This window comes from Watersipora subatra, chromosome 4 (assembly GCF_963576615.1).
Source record: "Watersipora subatra chromosome 4, tzWatSuba1.1, whole genome shotgun sequence".
NCBI classification, from domain to species: domain Eukaryota; kingdom Metazoa; phylum Bryozoa; class Gymnolaemata; order Cheilostomatida; family Watersiporidae; genus Watersipora; species Watersipora subatra.
This window is the reverse complement of record NC_088711.1, coordinates 26,849,992-26,873,719: the sequence shown is the minus strand read 5'-3', so window position 1 is coordinate 26,873,719 and position 23,728 is coordinate 26,849,992. Positions and strand designations below refer to the sequence as shown.

The window sequence follows — 23,728 nt, the reverse complement described above, 5'->3', positions numbered from 1 at the left end:
CTAATATACACGACTACTGATCAGTCCATCGTTGAACTAATGCAACGTAAAACTGGTTAAACATATTACTGTTAACCTACAACAGCAGTTGTTGACATTTTGATCCATAATTGGTGAGCTTACATCATAAAGCCAATTAGCTATCTCTTCAGCGAGTTTTCCATCTTCTGCATCTGAGTTCTCTCCGATCCACACATAGACTATTCCAGACACGCCATCGGCATTAAATGGCACTTTGAGAATGTAACTAAAATTATATAACAAAATTGAATGATGATACTTTAAAGCAAATATGTATTATTTGATGTTACTGACAAGATTGTGCGCTGAAAATAATACAAGTAAACTAAAATTAAAGGGAAATCATTCAGATCCATTAAATAGTTTATGAAGTAAACCGAAGGCATGTACCAGAATTCAGAGTTTAGACTAGAGGCTGTGACTCCGATCTGCACACATCTTGTAGCAATCATGCTGCCATTAGACCTTAGATGGAAGAGTTCGGGGTCAGCTGACGGGGTGTCACGCTTCTTGCTTCGAGTACCATTCTTTATGACAAACTTTCTTTTGAAGTGGGACATAAACTACAAGTAAAATTGATCCAATGCCCTGATTTATACTATAGAATCAGCCTACGAGGTAATTATAAATTATATTTCTCACCAGTCATTGTAAGCAGCAACCAGTATAAAGCTTCCGAAACAGTTTGTTTAATGTACGTTTGTATATAATATGATAGGAAATGCTATGATGAGACAAACTTAAAAAGAAAAAAAACGAGAATGTAAATTATTACAACCTTAAGATTCTCTTGCTGTTGATGCGTCCTTTGAACCTCCAACTTGTCTCCAAACTTAGCCTCTAGTTTCTTCTGCAGACTATAAAATATACAGAAATGAATGGGCAAAGCATGATGGGCAAAGAAAGATAACAAGTAAAACATTCGGCACAAACAACAAAACTATGATATTAACAAACTGGAAATACTACTGCAGATTATAATCGGGTGAATAATCAGGTAAACATGAAGGCTACCATGGATGCAATGCGTGCGAACAGATGCACAATCATAGTCAGAAGCGGAGATCACCTGAAGGTGAAGGTTAACCAGCCCATGTTGCCGGCCTTCCTGCCCTGCCAGAAGTAGACAGTACATTTATAATCATCGGCAACCTCCTCCTCTTCTTCTTCACCCTCAGGAGGCTCTCCTGGCACCCAGTAGCGACACAGGAAAACGTAGCAGTCATGGTTGTAGAACAATCCAACCTGGAGTAGAAAATCACGATGATCAGCTTACCTGGAGTTAATAACAGTGATCAGTTACTTCTTATGGCCATTGGTGTAACTAAAGAAAAGGCTGTACAATGACTTCAAAATGATGTCTTCATATCGTAATTAGTAAACCATGTATTTTCCATGCTCCAGAAATGAACTAGCGATATTAATAATGAGAAGAGTTAGCAGGCAGTAGTGGAGCAATGCATCATAAACTCCTTAGAATGTATGGATTATATATCAAAGGTCTTATTGGACCAAGTTTAAGCAAAACAATCTTTCAACCCCTTGTTGTTAAGCAGTCTTTTGTGTAGAACCACCGAATTTCAGACTATTCAAAGCATAGGTTTTCTTGTAACTTGCTAAAATGTACGTATATGCATATTTGATTATGGCTCAAAAAGACACCTACGGCCTCAGCCAGTCATTTGACGGTATATAAAAATAATTGCAGGTTATTGTTTAAGGCAGATGACCAATAAATTTATGGTGTTTGAACTTTATATATAGAACAACTATATAAAAACTGATAGCAGAGTTTCACTGTTATCCAATTGAATAAAGCTAAATCACTGTTGATTGGTTGAAGCAATTAGGAACTCAGACTATCATATTGTGAACAACATGCAATATTTCGTCAAATCACTGGTCAAGACTAGTTGTTATTCAAGCCAAGGCCAAATATACAAGTACATTTTAACGAGTTAAAAAGAAACTGATACTTCAAACAGCATCAAAGTTGGTGATTCTACAGGACAGAATCTCCTTAACAGCTGGTAATGGATTGTTTTTTTCTGAACATGGCTCAACATGACTTTTAAGCTCAGCAACTATTATAAACACAAGTACGCTGACAGTCCCGTGAACCGTGGAAAGACATCATATGTAATAAGTATGTGCACAATTATTCCCCAGTGCAGCGAGGTGGTCAAGCGGGGCAGTTGGTGGTGTTCCCGGCTGCTAAACCAAATATCGACGTTTGATTCCCAGGCAATGTTTTGCTAACCGACAGACGGTTAGCAAAATGGACAGACGGACTTCGAACAGACACGGCTCTTATTATAGTACAGATTACTGAATGCCCAGCTTTGCACGAGTAATAAAATAACTACATCACGAGTTTGAGTAACTTACCTGGTAAGCTGGTAAATAGTTACTATAGTAAGAGTGGTGTCAGAAGCCGGCTTGCGTAATGATCAAGTACGCTAGTTAATAACCCCTGGCCCTTCAAGCTTGAGTATTTTAACCAATGTAATGACTGTGAGCAAGATTAATCTGCTGTATCGCGCGTAGCCCACGTGGCTTAATGAGTAAACTCGCTGCCTCCAGAACTGAATGTGCTGAGCTCAAATCTAGTATGAAATGCATTTTCCGTTCCTACAACTCTATTGCTATAACTAGACAGATAAATACCAAACACTGAGATTTATATATAGACTGGAAAATATATCACTGGGATTGAATAGACCACATGCACTAACACGCTTTTCACTATAAAGGCAATATAGGATCAAATTTAAATGCATCAGTGAGACGAAGCGCTGATAAATTAGTCGCTGTAAAAACATCGTCCCACCTCATCCTCAGGAAGTCGAACAAATCTCTTTCCTTCAAGAACAAAGCTCTCCATCACTTCAAGGTCATCATTCCAGTCTGCCATAAGTGTCTCCTGCAAAACCAAGTTGCATCTTGTAATTTTAATCTCTGCTGAATAAATTAGTAAAATATAAATAGCTCACGATATCATTTCTTCAGTTTTAACAATATCGTAACGCATGAAATCAACTTCCTATGTACAAATATGGCTCTACCCCGCTTTATTACCATAGACATCTTTATGAAATAAAAGGTTAGGCTTATTAACATAGTACGCTTTCCACGAGACAGATATTGACAAACTCCTGCTATAAAGATAAACTGTTTTACGCATTTATTTCAGCAGAAAACACATTTACGATGCATGCATAATGAAATTATCAAGAAGTGTGCTCTTCTAGCTTGAGTTCCTGTAGCTAGTGGATCGCATGTGTAATATATGGAGCTTAAATTCCTGTAGCTAGTGAATTGCATGTGGAATATAGGAAATTTACCGCCTCATGGTTACTCATAGCCTGCTGCCGCGGCATGAAAAGTGCTGAAAGGTCAGTCTTCATATCCATCTCGACATCAACTCCTCTTTTAGATACAGACTCAGCTGTACGTGTGTAATCCACACCAAGCACATCATCCCAGCCCTCGAACTTGTTCTTGAACAGTTGACCTTCGACCCTGTAGCGAGTATCCACAATGGTATATGCTCAAGATGCAAAAAAATGAAAAGGACAAACCACAAAAAGAACAATGCTGTTTTTCCAAAGCATTCTCACTGACATATCCAACATATACAGACCCTTCTAGCATGCGGGAAACCATTGTGTAAGATGGACGATCTAACAAGGCAGCAATTTCTTGAGCGAGTTTAAGCGCTGCTGCCCTTACGAGCTTAGACGACTTCCTCCCAATCCTGGAATAATAAGCATGCTGTCTTAGTGAAAAGGCTCTTAACAAATAACTAGCACAGCAAGATGTGGTCATTGTCGGGTGGGGAACTTTAATGAATATGGTGATGCACACCTAAACTGACTAGCTAACTGATAAGACTAAGAAAATGAAAAGGACTTATTTTAAAATATACAAGCAGTAAATAAAACTGCTTGTACTGTGTATTTTGAACTTCAGTAAGTACCGTAAAACCTTTAATTGAACGCCATGGCGTTCTATTTTTCAACCCTTCCTCTATAGTGGCGGTCATTGGCGATGGCCTTCAAATAGAGACTGGCGGTGTATTTATCGAATGACTCGTCAGAATTCTCAGAAAATAAATTTAGCCCTATTATGGGCGAATCGAATGTCGCCTTTATTTTGCCCTCTTTTTTTGATGGAGCGATATTAAGCCTTTTAGATGCAATAAATCTGCTAACTTACCTTCAACCTGTCAAAGATCTTTTAATAAATATGCATTGAGAAACCACGAAATATTTCTACCAGTTGATATCTATTGCTTGCAATTGACCTGCGATGATATAATAGCCTGTGTCCTTTTTTGCGATTTGTTGGCATCTTCAATTTTTAATTCATTCTAAATTTGAAGGCATATTTCTATTTTATATCTTTATTTAACAGTGTTGCATAAAGGCTCATTGCGGTCACTGATATGTTTGCTACAGTTTGTAGCTAAAACTAGCTTTTTATGTGCAATAGACGTAGAGTTATGAGCATCGATCCATTTTAAGCCGTGTCAAGATAATTGCAAGGATGCTATTAAATAACATGCTATAAATCTGCATATTTATAAGTTATATAATGATAATCTATTATATGATACCAGTATATATTCATGACATAAATGAACCATACTTATATTATACGCAAAAACAAAAATTAACGTTTTTAAAACAAAAATATTTCCATCGTTAACTCGGATAGCTGCGGTCCGATTGTTGCTTTCGAAGGTATTGGACATGTAACTAAACGAACATCTTTTAGTTACATGTCCAATACCTTCCACAATATCTTCTGGCCTCAACTCTTCTTCTGCACAACTGAACTAGTCGATATTGGCGTCTAAACAATTTGTTGACAGAACAAAACTTTTACGTGCTACATTTAGCACAAATGCAATGCGTAAAAGTTTGCTTGCTAAATGTAACCTTAGGCCTCAAACTTGCAAACCGTTTTTATATGCATGTTCTTCGGAGTATTAAGACCGCGTTAAACAAGGAACTACTATTAGCCTGAAACTGTTTTTGATTATTTTTATGGTGTTGCTTTCAAATTTTAACGAAAAAAAGTGAAAAGCTTTGGAGTTGGACGAGAGAATTGATTTTTATTAATGTAAACGATTCATTATTAATGCGATTTTCTGTACACTTTTCTACTGATCACTTGATATTATGGGTTTGTAAAGATCAAAGATTGTCAAAGTGGCGGTCAAATGGAGGTGATGTTCAATTAGAAGGTGGCGCTCTATTTTTCAACCTTTCTCTCGTAATGGCCATCAAATAGAGGTGGCATTCAAAGAGGTGGCGTTCAATTACAGGTTTTACGATAGTTTGATAGACAAACAAAGCATTCCAAAGTGGCAGCTTATGCAAAGGAAAGGGCATAAACCATGTTACATACTGGAATGAACTTATGTTCGTCTTTAAAGTTAGTCCAACTATGACAACATTAGTTCACTTTCTTCATACGTAAACCAGACTTGCAAATCTATGTATCTATTTACAAATGTGAGTGTCTGTCTGTCCTTCATATGACCAGTTATAGCGATAAAATTTAGGGACGGAAAAATGGCTTTGTACTGAAATTGAACTCAGAAACTCTCGTTCTGCGGACAGGCGTGCTATAGACTGCACCACATGACCTACTTGCCATACTATAGAATAATTTTGCACATACTTATAACGCCGACTAAAATGCGCACGCTTAAATCGCTCGCGACGATACTATTGGTTGCTACTAGCACAGTTGAAGATCATGATTAATTGCGTGAACGATTATGACGCCTAACGTTACGATTATAAGCACGACTCGTATTATTATTCTTATCTCTTATTCTAGCTCAAGTTACTAGCATAAGTTACTCAAATTCATTAGGTAAAGAAACTTAACCAATGGCAACTACATTACCTGCCACTGTTTATAAGCTGTTTTTATTACCTGTGTAACTCTGGACATTCATCTAGTAGTACATATAAAGTTTCATGTAAAAAACGACCTATTTTACAAAATGATTTGGTGCACTAGACCAAGAACCTTTACTGTTAGAACAAGTAGTCAACTACTAGGAGTATAATAATAGTAAAACGTTATTCATCTTGTCAATAAGTGAACAGGTTAATACAGTAGATGCTCCTGGAAACTATACTTCCTATAACATAAATTCCAGATAACAAAAGTGGTTTACTTAAAGTTATTGCTTCATACAACGTAGAAAATTTCATATAACATAAGGTGTAAAATCAGGCGAGTTCTCAAACTCAACTTAAATGGTGATCTATTTTGGCGCACTTGCAAAAGAGAAAACGATGTGCGTATTGAGTTATATGTATTATATATATACAACGTCTATGACATTCTAGTTCGTCGTGATAGTTCGTCAGAAGTGTTGACAAAACAGAGAATAGGATAGCTGGGCAATTATTCATAAATACCAGAGGCGATCGGTTGGTGCAGCGTCGGTCTACCAATCTGGATGTCACGAGTTGGAGTATCATCGAAAGTTCTTTTTCATTCTAACATTGACTCATGAGATACAGATAGACGACAAACAAGTAGCAGTGCTTTTTTATAGTAAAAATATTTTGTTGTTTTGCTTTATCGTAAATGCACAAAATATTTGTAATTAGATTTACATTGCAGAATAAATTTCGCTGTTTAGAACAACTAAGCAAATCACTGTAAATGAATGTCGAAGATGTGGGCTTCCCATCAACTTATTTTAAAACTACCGCAATCATGGTCTATAAAACCAGTGAGATTGATCAGAAACAAGAAAAAAGTTGTTAATGCAAGCCACTAATACTGCAGTTACGTTACAGCCAACAAATTAAAAAAGTCAAGTCAGGTTTCTCCTTTTTCTATGACCAGATGTTTGAGTTTAGAAAGATCTTGGAACGGATTAGGCAATTGACATATAGTTTAATGTTCTTATGATGCAAAATCCCTATAACGTAAACATTCCTGAAACAGATTATTTGCATTGTGGGAGCGCCTACTGTAGAATTGTCAAGTGAGTCACACAACACTAACAAAAATAAAAAACTTTGGCGCGAGTTAACGCGAAATCATTTGAACTTTACTATTTTACAATAGTTAAATCTATTCCTTGGGGAAACTGTTGTTGAGCAGAAAATAAAAAGAATTGTTTTGCACACACCATATGTGAACATCGTGCAATGTAAACAACAACTCCTACCATATGTAAACATCTGCCAAGCAGTCTAAAATGTAAACATTCTTTGTCTCCAACAACTCCTTTGTTAGTTTCCCTTTTGAGAGCAATACCTGGGGCAGCTCGAGGTAGCCTTTTCCTAGGCCAACCTGGTACAGTCGTGGGCGTGCTCGTTCCCAGTTGTCATCTACCCACTCCTAAACAAGTACATAAGGTGAGAAATATAGAGACATCGTGAATGTCACGAGATGATTAGGGAAGGACAGAGTGACATTCTAGAAAGGAGATACTATCATGAGTGTTAGCGATCGATAGAAAAGACAACCAGAGACATTAAATGGTAAAGGAAAGAAATGGAAGAACGAATGAACAAGGATATTACCTCCAGCTCCTCGCCCTGCATCATAAATCATACAGAATTTTATGAACTGAGACGAAACTACAGTCTCACTGAAGACTAATGTTTTGAAAAGTACCGCAAAGCATAGTATTATCACCTCAGAGCTACGACAAAGCTAGTTGGCTTCGGAAATAACTTTAGATGAAAATGGAACAACACAATGGAATTTATGTACTGAAGTGCTTTCATATTTTGCCAACTGCTACACTAGCAGAGTGAGAGAAATTATCGTAATGCATCTGATAATACTAGATATGTCAATCATATAATATAAGGTAATATCAACAACACGAATACTAACTTATCTATTCATCTCGTATAATGCTCCTCAAAATAACAACAAATTCTTCACAAAAGAAAGTGATGTTACCTTTTCATTTGTTACCATGACTACAATGTAAGATGAGGATAATACTCACGTGAATCGGGATTTCTTTAGGGTTGCTGCCCAGCATTTCCCACCAGATGGTTGGCTCAAGGTCCTGAACAAGCATCTCTATGGTTACTTTGTTCTTTCTTTCTAGTTTGTTTATCTTGTCAGCTATCAGCCTACAATGGATAATATCTGGCATCACTGGAACTACGCATTTAACTACAAGCTTTACCTCGCATAAAGAAGCTAACTTCAAATATACACATTGTATATTAAACAGCTGACCTGGTTTTTGTCCTTGTCATAAGTTTAGCCTTTTTTCCCATCCATATATACATAGTCTTGTTGTCATCCAGCAGGTAGACATACCGCGGGTCAAGAGAACTGCAGGCTACGGGCACCTATTCATAAACATTCGTGGTAAATGATGATATACTGTAGTTAATTTAAAACTAAGAATATGTATAGAGCCTGTACTTATTTATATATCAAAACGTAAAAACAAATATTAACATATTTTTAATATATTCACAAGTTTTGTAAGCAGAGGTTTCACTGTATATTAAAAAGTAAAGTGCATAATCACAAAACAGCATTTATCCTCAGACTAAAACTAACAAAGCTTACAAGAGAGTTGTCTACTCATGTACATCATGCCAGCAGCAAGCAGCACCAAGGAGCTTGAAAAGCATGAAGATAGAGAATTATACAGTCACGTCTACGACTGCCTGACAACCGAACTTAAAACATAGTTTAACACTCCCCTAAAATACCTACTGGCTCAAGATAGACTCTCGTCACCCCTGACACCCTGTACAGCCTCCGGTTCCATTCCTAAAAATAAGACACAAAATAGAAGCAGTCACCCGCTCGCACTCTTCACTCTGCGACGCACTGCTGATTGTGTCTCAACTCTTTTGTCCAACACTGTAGATGAACTTCACTGTGGTTTAATCCAACTTATTTAATTTTGAATTTTCATAAGTCGGTCTCTGAACATGAAAAAAAAACTTGTAAAATATTTCCCCTCTGTGAGTTTATAAAACAGCCAGTTCATTGTGTCACAATGTTAACTCATAGCTACTGAAAAGGTCCTTTCTACCCAGACCGAAGAATAGGTAATAGGGCATGTAATAAGTGACAGTAAGAAAACAGGAAAACAGATAAACAGTTGGTAGTAGAAATTAATTCCAATAAACAAGAATGAACAATAGCGATGCAGGAAGTAATCTATAGCACTGAAAACCTGGGACGGGACTTACATGATCCTCAATTGTGTAGAAGCCACTGGCTGTCTTTCCACCCTCTATATAGACAATCTCTGAGTTGAAACAAGCGAGAAACTCATCACTTTCCTCTCCCTGCTCCTCCCTAATCGATCGACACTCTGCCCCTAGCAAGTTGCGAAGGTTCACAGCGTGGATGGCAGAGCAGGCTTTTTTGTCCAGCTGCAGCAGTAGGTTTGGTTAAAACAATGGACTACAGATAATTACAGGTGTCTGCATGAGAAGCCTGCTGTAAGTTGATTTGTAAGTTGGCTTTCTCGCCATAACCTGCCATAGATAACCTGCCAAGTAATGACAACTACCCTGCTATAACTTGTCATACATAACCTGCCAAGTAATGACAACTACCGTGTTATAACTTGTCATAGATACCATGCTAAGTAATGACAACTAACTTGCTATAACTTGTCATAGATAACCTGCCAAGTAATAGCAACCACCCTGTTATAACTTGTCATAGACACACTGCCAATTAATGGTAACCACCTTGTTATAACTTGTGAATAAATTGCCAAGTAATCACAAGAAACCTGCTATAAGCAGCTAATGTAACCAGCTTGCCCAGGGTAAAATGCCATCACACGAAGTAGATTTGTAAGAGCAGAAAAAAATAATTCTGCTGAAAGTATAAACACTGACCATGCAAAAGAACACACATGTATTACATCATATCTCTCGCTACTGTATATCCCATTGATACCTATGATGTACGAATATTTCAAACAGGTTTTACCTATTTATATACATACAGGTTGTGTAGTCAAAGTGTTGCGAAAATGTGACATCGGTGGGCATATGTGTATTTCAATATATACAATAATAAATTAGGTGCTACTACCTGCTCCTCTAACATCTCAAAGAAAATAGCGATATTACATATTGTATTTGCCTCAGGTTTTAGAGACTTCATGGTTCTACAGTTTCACAGTCTTCCTCTAACATAAACTAGATCCTATATATACATGTATAATGCATAGCGTACTGATATACGCTCTCACTCTAACTACCGTAAAACCTCTAATTGAACGCCACCTCTATTTGAACGCTGCCTCTAATTGACCGTCACTACAGAAAAAGGGTTGAAAATAAAGCGCCATGGCGTTCAAGTAGAGGTTTTACGGTATATAATATGTTCAGTACCGATGCTGAGTTTCCAATCCAGTAATAAATCTCCCAACTCAAGCTTCCTGATTCATCAATGACAGTCTTCAGCACGATGTAGCAGTCTGCCTCATATAGTTTACCGATTAGCGCTGTGAATGGTACAGAAGCCAATGAAGACAAGGAAAGCGATTAAAGAGTCAATCAGCTATCTATATAGCGAGATGTTAACCCGCCACAGATGTGCAGGCCCAAAAATACGAGTTTCAACTAGTAAGACACGTTAGTCAAAGTTGTGAGTCATGAGATATGAGCCAATGATGACTGTTCATGGAGAGGTGCAAGCCAATCAAAACTGAGAATAGCAAGATAAGGATAAACCATCTTACAAAAACTGGAAAACAAAAACTTAACTTAATACACATAGGGTAAATATTTAGCAAGAAGTCTAGAAGGCAACATCCTGGTTTATGCACATCAGAGTTATACCTCCTTGCCCCTAGTATGTGTTAGTACAGTGCACCCTCAGTATATGATTTTGATCCGTTTCAGGATTGGCATCGTATAGTGAAAAAATTACGTGTAGGGATACAAAAACCATAGTAATTATATAATGCAAAAATTCCCTGGTAAAAATCGTCAAAAGTGTATATAAGTTGTGTAAATATTAAAAACTAGTAATAAAATAGTATGTTAACCTTAGTAACTATAGTTACCTAAAAAAACTTTTTGTATTTAGCAATTATGATCTGCAGTAAAATGTAACATTATAATGTACCATATGGAGTTTTTTACCTGACAGACAGACAGACGTATAACATAAACTTTGAATTCACCTCAAATAAGTTTAGTTTACTCAACACACACACTTAAAGCTAAGCTGTAGTATCTATTTTTAACTATTTTACTGATTTTCAATTTTTATCACTAAAATTCTATCACTTACCAGTTTCAGTTTTTTTATTTCACTATAATTATAAGCACACCGACTGCTACATTTGAACTCGAGCGAAAATTATGTTTAATTCGTATGGTGACAAGTTTGGTATGACGAGGTAAAAAATCATAATGTTCTATTTCATAAGTTGAAAAATCGCACATTAGGGTAATTGTATCCTGAGGGTGCATTGTATATATTGTTTGCTTGTAGCTCCATCACTTCTGCCATGATATCGATCTCAACGTTAACTTCAAAGCAATATTCTGATATGCGTGCCCATAATTCTATGACTAAAACGCACACGCACATTCGCTAGGTGTATTTTAAAGTATAGCATGGGTTCCCAACCTTTTTCATTCAGTTCCCCCCTCATGCCTATTCATCAATTTGATTCCCCCGCACTTTTAACTCACATGACTAAAAAAAACGATACAAATTATAATCCCATTTTATTGTACATATATAAAAATATAACAACATAATATAAATTTTTATACAGCACACACACAACACACAACAATACATGACCTTCGGCACGGCGGTGAATTGGTTCATGACTAGGTTAACTCACTATCCAATCAAAATTTGGATGGATGTGTTCACATAAATCTGGGTTCTGACAAGTAGCACATTATTAGCAACATGAGTTATAGATAAAACCAAATTGTTACTTTAAATGATAAAATCTAAACTCACATGGCACTACAGGACATAAATTAAAAATTTAACAGATCAGACACCTCTCTGTTTCCCCTTTGTATGTTCAAAATTCTTCCTAGGGGGAATTCCTTCCTGGTTGGGAACCCCTGAAGTACAGGAACACGGGCTGACAAAACATGGTTAGGAGACTTACCTTCTTCCACCTCGACAGGTAAAAAGTTCTCAATCTCCCAGCAAGTCACGCCTGTAATTCAACAACAAGTAATAAGGTCTAAGCATTGTTCATCCAAACATAAAAAGGCATCTCACACCCAATAATTTGTTAGACCATAAAGAAGTACATGCCTGGGATCTGTCCAACATCCTCCTCAAATATCTCGCTGTAGTCGAGCTGAGGCTTGACTAGATTCTCATCCCATCTCTTCCCCCTGCAACCCCATTGGACAATGTTACAACCTCGCCACTGACAGCCATTCCACAAGAAACAGCATTAACGACTCACTGAATTTTAATCCGCAGTGTATATCAACGGAACCCAGATAAAACACTTGATTCTTTCCGAGTTGAATGGAACTTGATTAAAATAGGAGTTAGAGCTAGCGAGCAAGCGTTAGGTAAAGTGTAGATAACAACAGAGTAACAAACTCCTGATTGTATGTAATTGACAACAACATCTCTTTACCAAAGCTCCATACTTTCTGCCATCAAAGTTTTAATCCTTTGAGGAACGAAAAAATAGAGTGTTAACAAACGCTAAACATACGGTAATCAGGTAAATAGTTTCAGATTAAAGCCAGACTACCACTACTGCAGGATTACTACAACACACTTTCATTGTCTCAGGTCTACAAGTTCTAGCCTCAGACACAGATAGCAGAGGTTACATGTAGCCAAACGATATGCAAAAGACCTAGACAAAAACAGGGGAGACAATCGATGAGATGTGATAAGAAGCAATCTCTAAAACACTGCTATGTAGGCGTTATTCTCAAAATGAGTTAAGCCACAATTTATGTCTCTCACAAAGACATCATCACAGCGGTAAGACAATGATTGGAAGGAAGTGGGACATGAATCACTAGGCAACAATAATACAGTCAAACGGTTAGCAATTGACAAAGAAACCTCACCAGTGTCTGGCACCACCAAACAGAGATACAAAGAATATAGAAAAGTTAGACCAGTGTGTACAGTATTGAGATAAAACAAATAGAGTATATCAGGTACAGACTCCCACTACCGTATAGTTGATGGAACACATTGAAAGTGGTTTATGACATGACATTGTTTGTTGGTTTGGCTCGTCACTACACCCGACCCCATTTACTACTTTGTTCTACTTAGTCTTTCCTGCAAAGAACAGCTATGGCTTCTCATGTATCTCTCCCCAGTTCTTTTCAAGTAATTTATATGTTACACTATACACATTTGGTTGCTTGCCGAGAGATGAGATCTTATAATACAACCTCTATCTTGAGCTATATATATATGTGTCACTGCAACATACTACTGCTATGGCCTAGAAGCATATTTTACAGTGAGTGTAGAGCAAGTGGGTAAGTTGTAGTAGCCATTACACTTAACGTTATTAGTACTGTATCATCCAGCTAAAATATTCACACATATCTGGTACTGCTCTATAGCAAAATACTTTAATTATTTCAACTTCAAAATGTTGTAGTTTACGATTAATATAGTGAACTTAGTTACGCAGAGACTAGATGAAATCTAGTTGGAGCTTGAACAATGCTGCTAAGGCAAAAAAACCTTAAATTGTTAGAATTGCAACCATAGCATGAAAAGTACAACCGTCCAGTCTCTCATCATTAACACATAAGTATCTTCATCACTAACGATTTCAACTTGCAACAAGGAGGTAAAATAGAAATTTTCTTAAACTAATAAAGAGGCAAACTAAATTCACAATGTAGTCAAATGAAACAAGACGCATGTTATAAACCCTACTGTGAATATTAACTCACCTTATCTCCTTTCCTTCATCCTCGCCGGCTGCATGAACTTTCTTTTTTGTATTCTTATCTTTGGCAATGTCTCTCATACCCTGTAAACCAGGGCAACAACCGCTTGTTACGCTGACCAATACCAGAAGCGCACACTCTGATATAACTATGGCTGTTTTTATCACAGTCATAGTGTGCCTGATGTGACTACCATACAACTGGGATCCGGTGTTAGTATAGTGGTTTATTGCACGGTTCGTAATATGTCAACAACAATACGATTCTGCTTGATTGTTACACATGTACTTATTTTATACAAAAAAACCATCATTTTCCCAACAATTCTATCCAATAGATTTAGTCATTGCAATTGCTGTCAACGCAGTATTCCTATCAATTCCTTGAAAAAAATTTTTAATTGAGAACAAAACATCCATAATGTGTGTTTTTAGCCCTATAGCTCAATTACAGTTGACAATACAGGCATCAGCAAGATGCGTCAAAGCCTTTTGTTGATGCCATCACTGAGATAGAGAAAATGGTAAACGAAGACACGAGCACCAGATCGTCAAGCCCCTTACACAGGACTGTAGGTTTAGCATTAATTAACTTATAGCTACTGATCCTAACATTATGAGTTGGCAAATAACTTTACGCTGTCCCACAGAATCCCTGATAGTAATATAACCACTATATTCCATAGTTCATAGAAGGTAGTATACAGACATGCGCAGTATATAACCTATTGGATGGAAATATTCGCGGAGTTAAGTTTCGCGCAAATTGCCTTTTTCATGCATATTCGCGGACTAATTTATTCGCAGATGAACACAATCACTCTCTATTAAGGGTTAACTCTATTGCAATTAGCAATAGAGTTAACCCTGCACGTGCGTACACCACGGGTTTAGGTTTCTATTCAGCTGACAACTACGAGTCGATCATGGAAACTAGTTTGTTAATTATGGAAAAATGTATCTGCACTGCAAATCAAATACATCCCATGATGTTCAGATCAAAATCATTATCATCCTCAACTTCGGTATTAGAGGTTGATGGAGTCAATTTCAATGTAAAAAAATGTAAAAGAGAATTTTGCGATGACGAAGCCATGCCGAATAACTTGTGACAGCCTTGAATAATTTTGTAAAGAAGTGTGATGCATTGGCAATGGGATTAACTCAAATTAACCCCGGCGATAATTTTTTTTAAATTTGGAACTCAGCTACGTTTACCACTTTTGCCTAGCGACTAGTTTTTAATTTGAGGCAGTAGTTATTCTCCCTTATGTTTAAAAATAGAGCTAATTATTCGCGTAGTTTAATAATTTGCGGAATAGACTGTTCACAAAATTGCGAATTATTAAATCCATCGAATATTTTCATCCTGTAGGGTATTCCTTCCTAGGTACTAAAAAGCAGCCAATAAAATAATAGCTGACCTTGAGAACTGAGTCAGCACTGGCAGAATCATCGCTGTCTCTCCTGCGATTCCTCAGCCTCAGCTTTCTCGCTATCGGATCTCTTTGCACTGTAAATAACCAGAATTCACTGGTAAATGAACAACAAGAGAGAAATAAACTAAGCGTGCTACCAAAGCCTAAAGGGAAGTAATCACAACAGCAAAAGAAGACAGCTTGTAGTGAGATGATAGCCAGAGTCAGTCATACACATGCTAGTAACGGTTGTTATTCAAATATATTCCAGCACTCACACGTATAACGAGTTATGGTTGAATTTTTTTTGAATAACTGTTTAATTTCTAGTATAAACGTGTGCAGCCAAGCCTCGACTTACAATCACCTTAATGTAGGAATCTTTCACATCAGACATAAAACTAGAGCAAATATTTTAACAACCTCCAGAGTAATTGTAAACATGTGATATCCAAGTTTCTCAAAGCATTGCAGTTTTGGAAGTCGTACATATATACGTAGTTCTTTTTCATTTAGTTTGGCTATATGTCGTCATTTAAATATTTACTAGAGTTTCCTTCTATAGTTTTAAAATCATAGAACCCAAGCAGATTAGCACAATCGGTACAAGTGATGAACAAAGTAAGGATACAATTCTTTCTGGAGAATAAAAGCAAGAACGCGAAAAAAAATGAAAGCAAACATCGTCAAATCAATTCTTTAAAAATCTCTGAAAGTCCAGTTATTATTGAGAGTAAAGTGAGGCGAAGAAGAGGCGAAGAAAAGGCGAAGAGGCAGCTTGGAAGGAGTGAAAGTGGTGAGGTTAAATATGATGGTTGAAATAAAATATTAAAGAAATGTTAATTCAAGTTCATGTAATTTATGTTAGAGTGTCTCTGCATCTCCATCACCACCTCTATTTGTCACCTGTTTCGCCATGTGTCTCCTGTTTCGCCATGACTACACTCTGGTCACCTTTTGTGAATGTAAAGGCAATGTGATAATTGAAACCTTTTTTATTGATCATTACTTTGTTTTTTCAACTTTTTTAAATATAGTTTAGTATTAAGATTTTTTATAATGCATCCGTTTTAATCCTATATAGAATTACCTGAAGTAGGATTATTATGTTTATCATACAATTTATATAACGTGTTTTCTGTACTCATATTTTACATAGTTTATATATATTTGTTTCAATGTGTAATTCCCGGATTAACTTCGTATGTCGAACTCTGATTACAGTTGCTTGTTAACACTACTGTCTTATACATACAACTCTGATTACAGTTGCTTGTTAACACTACTGTCTTATACATACAACTCTGATTACAGTTGCTTGTTAACACTACTGTCTTATACATAAAACTCTGATTACAGTTGCTTGTTAACGCTACTGTCTTATGCATAAAACTCTGATTACAGTTGCTTGGTAACGCTACTGTCTTATGCATACAATTCTGATTACAGTTGCTTGTTAACACTACTGTCATATGCATACAACTCTGATTACAGTTGCTGGTTAACACTACTGTCATACGCATACAACTATGATTACAGTTGCTGGTTAACACTACTGTCATATGCAAACAACTCTGATTACAGTTGCTTGTTAACGCTACTGTCTTATACATACAACTCTGATTACAGTTGATTGTTAACGCTACTGTCTTATGCATACAACTCTGATTACAGTTGCTTGTTAACACTACTGTCTTATACATACAACTCTGATTACAGTTGCTTGTTAACACTACTGTCTTATACATACAACTCTGATTACAGTTGCCAAAGATTACATTAGTCAAAGAATGGAGAGCCTCAGGCCTTACTAACCTGGTGACTGTTCTTGCGGGGCTGGTACATTAGCTCCCGCCTTCCTCAGTTGAACATTAATATCAAAGTTCACTTTGTAAAACTCTAGACTTGGTTCAAGAGCTTCAGGGGGCCTTGGCGGAAAGATGAGGTTTGGGTTTTCACGAACATCCAACTATACAAGACCAAATGAACACGTGAGCACTATAAGATACCTCTCTCGAGAGTACAGACGCTCTCAATTCGCTAGCAGCCATTAGGACCAGTACAATTTAAAAAGTCTTCATCAGTGGTTTACTTCAACTTTGACCTAGTTGCTGGACAATATATATGAGCAATCTTTATTGTGGTAATCAATAGTCATATTTTACAATATGTTTTGAATGTATTTTTTCACATAGGAAACTCGTTCACCAAAGGTGTTACAGCCAAAAGTTGCATAAAAATTTATAGCACGAATCTCCAATTTCGGTATTTTTTATAGCCACACAAAACTTAGACATTAAATCATTTCAATTTTGAATTTAAGTAAAACTATATGAAACTATGAGCAAACGCTCACCTCCAAATCTGTGAGAAAATAATGAGCATCAGGAATTGTCACCAGCTGATTGTTGTTGAGGATTAGACGCTTTAACTTGCCACATCTGCGTGTAAATGAGAGATATTGCATAAACATAGTAAAGACAGCTCCCCTTCTCCCTAAAAGTCCTTTACAAGTACATAAGCACAAAATAGAAGCAAACAATTTCCCTTGATCATAGTGACTACACAAGCTATTGACAACAAATCGTTTTCCAACTGAAATGTAACAGTTTGTTAGAAGTATGCCATGTATGACGATCACTAAAGAGAATAAATGCCCGCTAGTTACTCAATTAGAGATTTGGTTGCAATCACTACACGCACGAGTTGCAAAACACATGAGTGGGCAACTCCAACTTAGAGTTTGTGACTTGGAATTAAAATGACAGCATCTGGATGTTTTTTCTAACTCAGAATTAAACTAAGGACAATCAAGTAAAGAATAGACACCCTAACGACCCGGCCAAGGCTACTCTTTTTAGCCTTATCAAATTTCAGAATTTCAAATTGGATTAGAATTTCAAATTGGATTAGAATTGCAAATTGGACAAATGACGACGCGCAGTGTCTTAGGGCAGGCCATCTACATGTAGGTACACATACGTGAACACATGGATGATTCAAGTGTGTACTTAGTTGAAGGCTACAGACAGTTTCATACTATCAACATTAAATCCTGAATTCTCCAGCTCCGTTTTTGATATTTTACGCATCTCAATGTCTTCCCCTGTTTGTTGGACTGTCATGACATCATCAACTCCCACATCTCAATGTCTTCCCCTGTTTGTTGGACTGTCATGACATCATCAACTCCCACATCTCGATGTCTTCCCCTGTTTGTTGGACTGTCATGACATCATCAACTCCCACATCTCAATGTCTTCCCCTGTTTGTTGGACTGTCATGACATCATCAACTCCCACATCTCGATGTCTTCCCCTGTTTGTTGGACTGTCATGACATCATCAACTCCCACATCTCAATGTCTTCCCCTGTTTGTTGGACTGTCATGACATCATCAACTCCCACATCTCAATGTCTTCCCCTGTTTGTTGGACTGTCATGACATCATCAACTCCCACATCTCGATGTCTTCCCCTGTTTGTTGGACTGTCATGACATCATCAACTCCCACATCTCAATGTCTTCCCCTGTTTGTTGGACTGTCATGACATCATCAACTCCCACATCTCAATGTCTTCCCCTGTTTGTTGGACTGTCATGACATCATCAACTCCCGCATCTCAATGTCTTCCCCTGTTTGTTGGACTGTCATGACATCATCAACTCCCACATCTCGATGTCTTCCCCTGTTTGTTGGACTGTCATGACATCATCAACTCCCACATCTCGATGTCTTCCCCTGTTTGTTGGACTGTCATGACATCATCAACTCCCGCATCTCAATGTCTTCCCCTGTTTGTTGGACTGTCATGACATCATCAACTCCCACATCTCGATGTCTTCCCCTGTTTGTTGGACTGTCATGACATCATCAACTCCCACAAAGTTTACATTGTAGCTATACTAATGATTCATTTAAATGCTACCCTAAAATTATAATGATCAAAAAATCTCCCGTAAAGTTTCCAATTTTATGAGAAATTGTGATAACACATTGACGAGGCAAGTTTTTATACCGTGCTGATAGGAAGCTAAGAGGATTGAGTACGACAAATTCTACCTGCACAAGCCTTCCGGTATCATCTCGAGATTGTTATAGGCTGCACTAAAAACCTCCAAGTTGTGTAGCTTGCCAATGCCAGCAGGAATTCCCTCAAAATACAGCTGGTTAGAATTCACATAAATTTTCTGTAGTGATGTGATACGAGTGATGGAAGAGGGGAGTACCGATATCTCATTCCTTGAAATGTTCAGAAACTCGAGTCTTGTCCATGTGTCTGCAGAGGAATAACTGTACAACAGTGTCTGAACACAAGACAAGCGACAAAGAGATGGCTTATCTATGGCGCCTTACAGTGCCTCGCATTGCACGTTCACAACTCGAGTTGTACAACTCGAGTTGCACAATTCGAGTTGCACAATTCGAGTTGTGAACGCGCAACGCGACTTTTCAAAAGTAAGGTGCAATATATTGGTATTACGGTAGCATAACCGCAGATCTGGTTATATTAACAATGGTATATCAATAGGCACCCGTTAGCTAATAGAAATTAAACTATGTATGTACTGTAAAACTAGAGCTAATAGCGAATTATTAGAATTATACTGTGCCGAGTTTGCAACTCGAGTTGTACAACTCGAGTTGCACAACCCGAGTTGTACAACACGAGTTTGTAAATATAACTCGAGTTGCGCAACTCGAGTTGCACAACTCGAGTTCATCAAAACCCAAGCCGAGTTCTTTCAACAGCAACTCAAGTTCAACAACTCGGCTTGAGAACATCTCATCGTTTCATTTTTTCTAGCTATATGGAATTTTTTGTGCATCATTAAACGCCGTTGAAATAATTTCTATGTTCATTTTCGGTGTTCATTCAGTTTCTTGTCAGATTCTAAAGAGATGACTCTTTTTCATTTGAAAAAGAAGTTGCCCGGCTGGCTGCGAATTTCTTTTTCCCAAACAGGTTTACATACGGCAGTAAAATTTTGGCTCATGATTGGCTTTAGTAATTGAGTTTTAGTAACCAAAACTTACATTATTACATTAGAAATCAATAGTTATAATTAGAAAGGAACACAAAATACTAAATAACGTAGCAAAACTGATGTTATCATTCAAAAAGTGCTGTTAAAACGTAAGAGGCGCTCACTTAAAACTCATTAATTTAAGCCATTTTGAATAAAATTTTGGAATTTTGTGTTCCTCTCCAATTATAACTATTGACTTTCAATGTAATGATGTAGGTTTTGATTACTAAAACTCAATTACTAAAGCCAATCATGAGCCAAAATTTTACTGCCGTATGTAAACCTGTTTGGGAAAAAAGTTTCGCTGCTCAGTTCTCATATAGATTGTTTTTAGTTTGCTTTTTACATTCTACAATCGTTTTTGTCTCTTTAAATTTATAGAAATGAATATGCGCAAATCTCGCCAACATATAATTTAAATATGTATACATATTTAAATTATTATTATTAAATTTCTGTAAATGAGACACCCCAATTACTCACTTTGCTTTCTTTACAAACCCGTGTTAGTTTTGCGTAACACAACTCGAGTTCATCAAAAACCCAGGCCGAGTTGTACAACACGGCAACTCGAGTTGTACAACTCGAGTTGTGAATGCGCAACGCGAGGCACTGTAAGGCGCCATACTTATCAGTCTTTATGTGAAATGTTTGTATTTTTTCTATACCTCATCACCAACATGAATTTCAACAAATTTTGACAAATAAAGATTTGTGTTTTTATATTTCACTAGCACGTTGGCAGTCCGGTATGCCACGGGGTATCATTTGGTGTAATAGCCAACTGCACTACAATTCCACATTGCAGCAAGGTGGTCAATTGGCGCTAGTGGTGAAGTTTCATCTACTAAGCCAAGTGTTGCGAGTTCGAATACCGTTGACAGCAATTTTTTCTAACCTACAAACATGGCTTCCGGCAGGAGGACGGGCACGCTCCTATTACTATAAAGACTGGTTTTTAGTATTGTAGCTGAGAGAAAATTAAAATGAAGGCAGATCAATACAAATTCATGGCAGAAGACTGCTTGCAATCGAGCTGGGCAGACATCTGCTAATTTGCACAAGTGACAACCATGGATGGTTTTAGTTGCCTCGACTGACTGAGAGAGAGGTGTTTAGTATGAACCGGTGACCTTATGAAATCTTTACAATCCATAGTTTTTTTGACATCATCATGTCGTTTGCACATGCGCTCGTTCACGAAAAAGCCGTCATATTTGTAGAAAACTTTTATTCTTTTATTTACTAGTACTTTTTGGTGTTGTTTTGATACTATAATAAAAAAATTACCAACAAAAGCATCGTTTTCAAAAATTTATCGCAAAAAGCTTCGTGTTTTTAACGATAAAATTGTCTATAAAAATGGCCGACAACGATAAAATGATGTCACGAAAAAACGAAGGATAATAAAAGCCATGTACCTCTGTTCGTAGCCACAGATCGAAATTGGAAAAAAGATTACATCATGAGATATTCGAACTCGTAATAATAACACTTGCAAGGCCAAGACAACAATCATTGCTGCACCATATTTACCATATTTCTTAGCTTTTGATGTATCTCACTTTTAAACCAAACAACCTAGAAAAGAGCTACAGTAGTTTGAGTAACAGGAGTCAGCCTTGATCATAAAAAATGTTCTCACTGAAATTTGAACTTCAAACCATGCACCCGCAACTTATGAAAAAACCACTGAGCTACTAATCCAAATGACAGACTCCACTGGACTCCAACATCTAGCGCTAAGACAATGCTTATCAGCGATAGTATCCAGTCAAACCCACCAGCTGTAAGAGCAATCTCCTTGATCTGATTGTCAGATAGATTGAGGCGTTTGAGTGCTGGTAGTTTATAGAGACTCTCTGGCACCTGAGCAAGTTCGTTTTTTGACAGATCCACATCTAAACAAAATAAGCAGCCAATAAATACTGATTCTGATTATCGGGCAGGAAGTACTGGCAAGGCAGATGATATAACTTTAGTAACAGCGTGCATGAAAACAACTAAAGAGCCTAATAGCCCGCAGATGAGTCCAGTGGGTAGCACCTGTAAGAGCGTGTCAGGAATAACTACAGGGTACCTGCGAGGGAATGGAGAGACTCAAGTCCAGCAGGGAAATTAGATAGAGTTCTCTGAGTGTTTCTCATATGCAGAGTTTGTAGAGAGACCAGCGCAGGTAGCTGTCTGAAAACAATAGCACATTATTAGATAGTGAACATAGACAACAGCGTATGGTACTATATCAGATGTCGTGTGTTCTGTTAGGAAATACAGGTATTGAGTCTTACCTTAGTTGCGCTTGCACGAGTGGGTTGTTGTTGAGAATAAGTATTTGTAGATTAGCCAGTCGTCTCAATTGTGGTGGTAACGCTTCTGTGTAATATATTCACATTGTAGGCTATATCAGATTGAAATTATATACATGACATACAACCAACTGACATAAAACTTTTACCTGATCACAAGGCTGCACACAGCCATATCACAGATAGTACTACAATAATGTTACATGTTACATACGATAATGGTATACGATAATAGTATACGATAACTGTATATGATAATTGTATACGATAATTGTATAAGATAATGTTATGCGATAATGGTATGCGATAATGTTATGTGATAATGGTGTATGCGATAATGTTATACGATAACGGTATACGATAACGATATACGATAATGGTATATGATAATGGTATACGATAATGGTATACGATACTGGTATACGATAATGGTATACGATAATGGTATACGATAATGGTATATGATAATGATATACGATAATGGTATATGATAATGGTCTACCAACCTAACTTGTTGTCACTCAGATCCAAGTGTATCAAATCTGTCAGGTTTATAAACACTTCACTTGGTATCACTTCAATTCTATAAAATATGGTCAAGTCATGACTTAACAGAACTGAACAAACATAGAACAAATGTAGTATTGCATCAAAAAATGTTTTTTTTGTAATTGTATCATTTTCAGAGCTAATAATTATATTTGTTTAAGTTTCTTTGTCAACTAGCGTTGTTGCAGTTTTTAAACATGCACAAAGTCGTCTGGGACCAAGTTACAGTCAGAAACAGAGTTTGTGACACAGAGCTGAAAGGGGCTAGGTTATAAATTTGTATTAATACTGTCATATGTCGGAGCAAATTTTCCCATGAAAATAATTTGTTCCGCTTATACATTGTATACCACAGCTCCAATAACTAACCCTAGCTTCTTAATAAGTACCACAGGCAATTAAACATAGCATTTAAACAAATGCTTCGTACACAATTATATAACAAACTAAATGTAAAAAACACGAATTTATATGTAAAA

The 23,728-nt window shown here is 37.0% G+C and overlaps 1 protein-coding gene across 1 annotated transcript in view; it reads right to left on the bottom strand.

The window, feature by feature from the left end:
• Nucleotides 1–23,728, bottom strand: part of LOC137394874 (protein flightless-1 homolog) — a 32,532-nt gene that overhangs the window by 6,528 nt on the left and 2,276 nt on the right. Inside the window, exons 4-27 of the mRNA XM_068081647.1 lie at nucleotides 23,207–23,283; nucleotides 22,683–22,767; nucleotides 22,475–22,578; nucleotides 22,179–22,295; nucleotides 19,427–19,643; nucleotides 17,720–17,804; nucleotides 17,179–17,332; nucleotides 15,370–15,458; nucleotides 13,950–14,029; nucleotides 12,313–12,395; nucleotides 12,161–12,211; nucleotides 10,407–10,519; nucleotides 9,243–9,428; nucleotides 8,758–8,814; nucleotides 8,266–8,381; nucleotides 8,027–8,156; nucleotides 7,232–7,404; nucleotides 3,665–3,778; nucleotides 3,366–3,543; nucleotides 2,852–2,944; nucleotides 1,091–1,266; nucleotides 800–878; nucleotides 412–584; nucleotides 124–247 (exon numbers count right to left, since the gene is read on the bottom strand). Of these exons, the coding sequence (XP_067937748.1) occupies nucleotides 124–247; nucleotides 412–584; nucleotides 800–878; nucleotides 1,091–1,266; nucleotides 2,852–2,944; nucleotides 3,366–3,543; nucleotides 3,665–3,778; nucleotides 7,232–7,404; nucleotides 8,027–8,156; nucleotides 8,266–8,381; nucleotides 8,758–8,814; nucleotides 9,243–9,428; nucleotides 10,407–10,519; nucleotides 12,161–12,211; nucleotides 12,313–12,395; nucleotides 13,950–14,029; nucleotides 15,370–15,458; nucleotides 17,179–17,332; nucleotides 17,720–17,804; nucleotides 19,427–19,643; nucleotides 22,179–22,295; nucleotides 22,475–22,578; nucleotides 22,683–22,767; nucleotides 23,207–23,283 (2,854 nt within the window). The remainder of the gene's footprint in view (nucleotides 1–123; nucleotides 248–411; nucleotides 585–799; nucleotides 879–1,090; nucleotides 1,267–2,851; nucleotides 2,945–3,365; nucleotides 3,544–3,664; nucleotides 3,779–7,231; nucleotides 7,405–8,026; nucleotides 8,157–8,265; nucleotides 8,382–8,757; nucleotides 8,815–9,242; nucleotides 9,429–10,406; nucleotides 10,520–12,160; nucleotides 12,212–12,312; nucleotides 12,396–13,949; nucleotides 14,030–15,369; nucleotides 15,459–17,178; nucleotides 17,333–17,719; nucleotides 17,805–19,426; nucleotides 19,644–22,178; nucleotides 22,296–22,474; nucleotides 22,579–22,682; nucleotides 22,768–23,206; nucleotides 23,284–23,728) is intronic.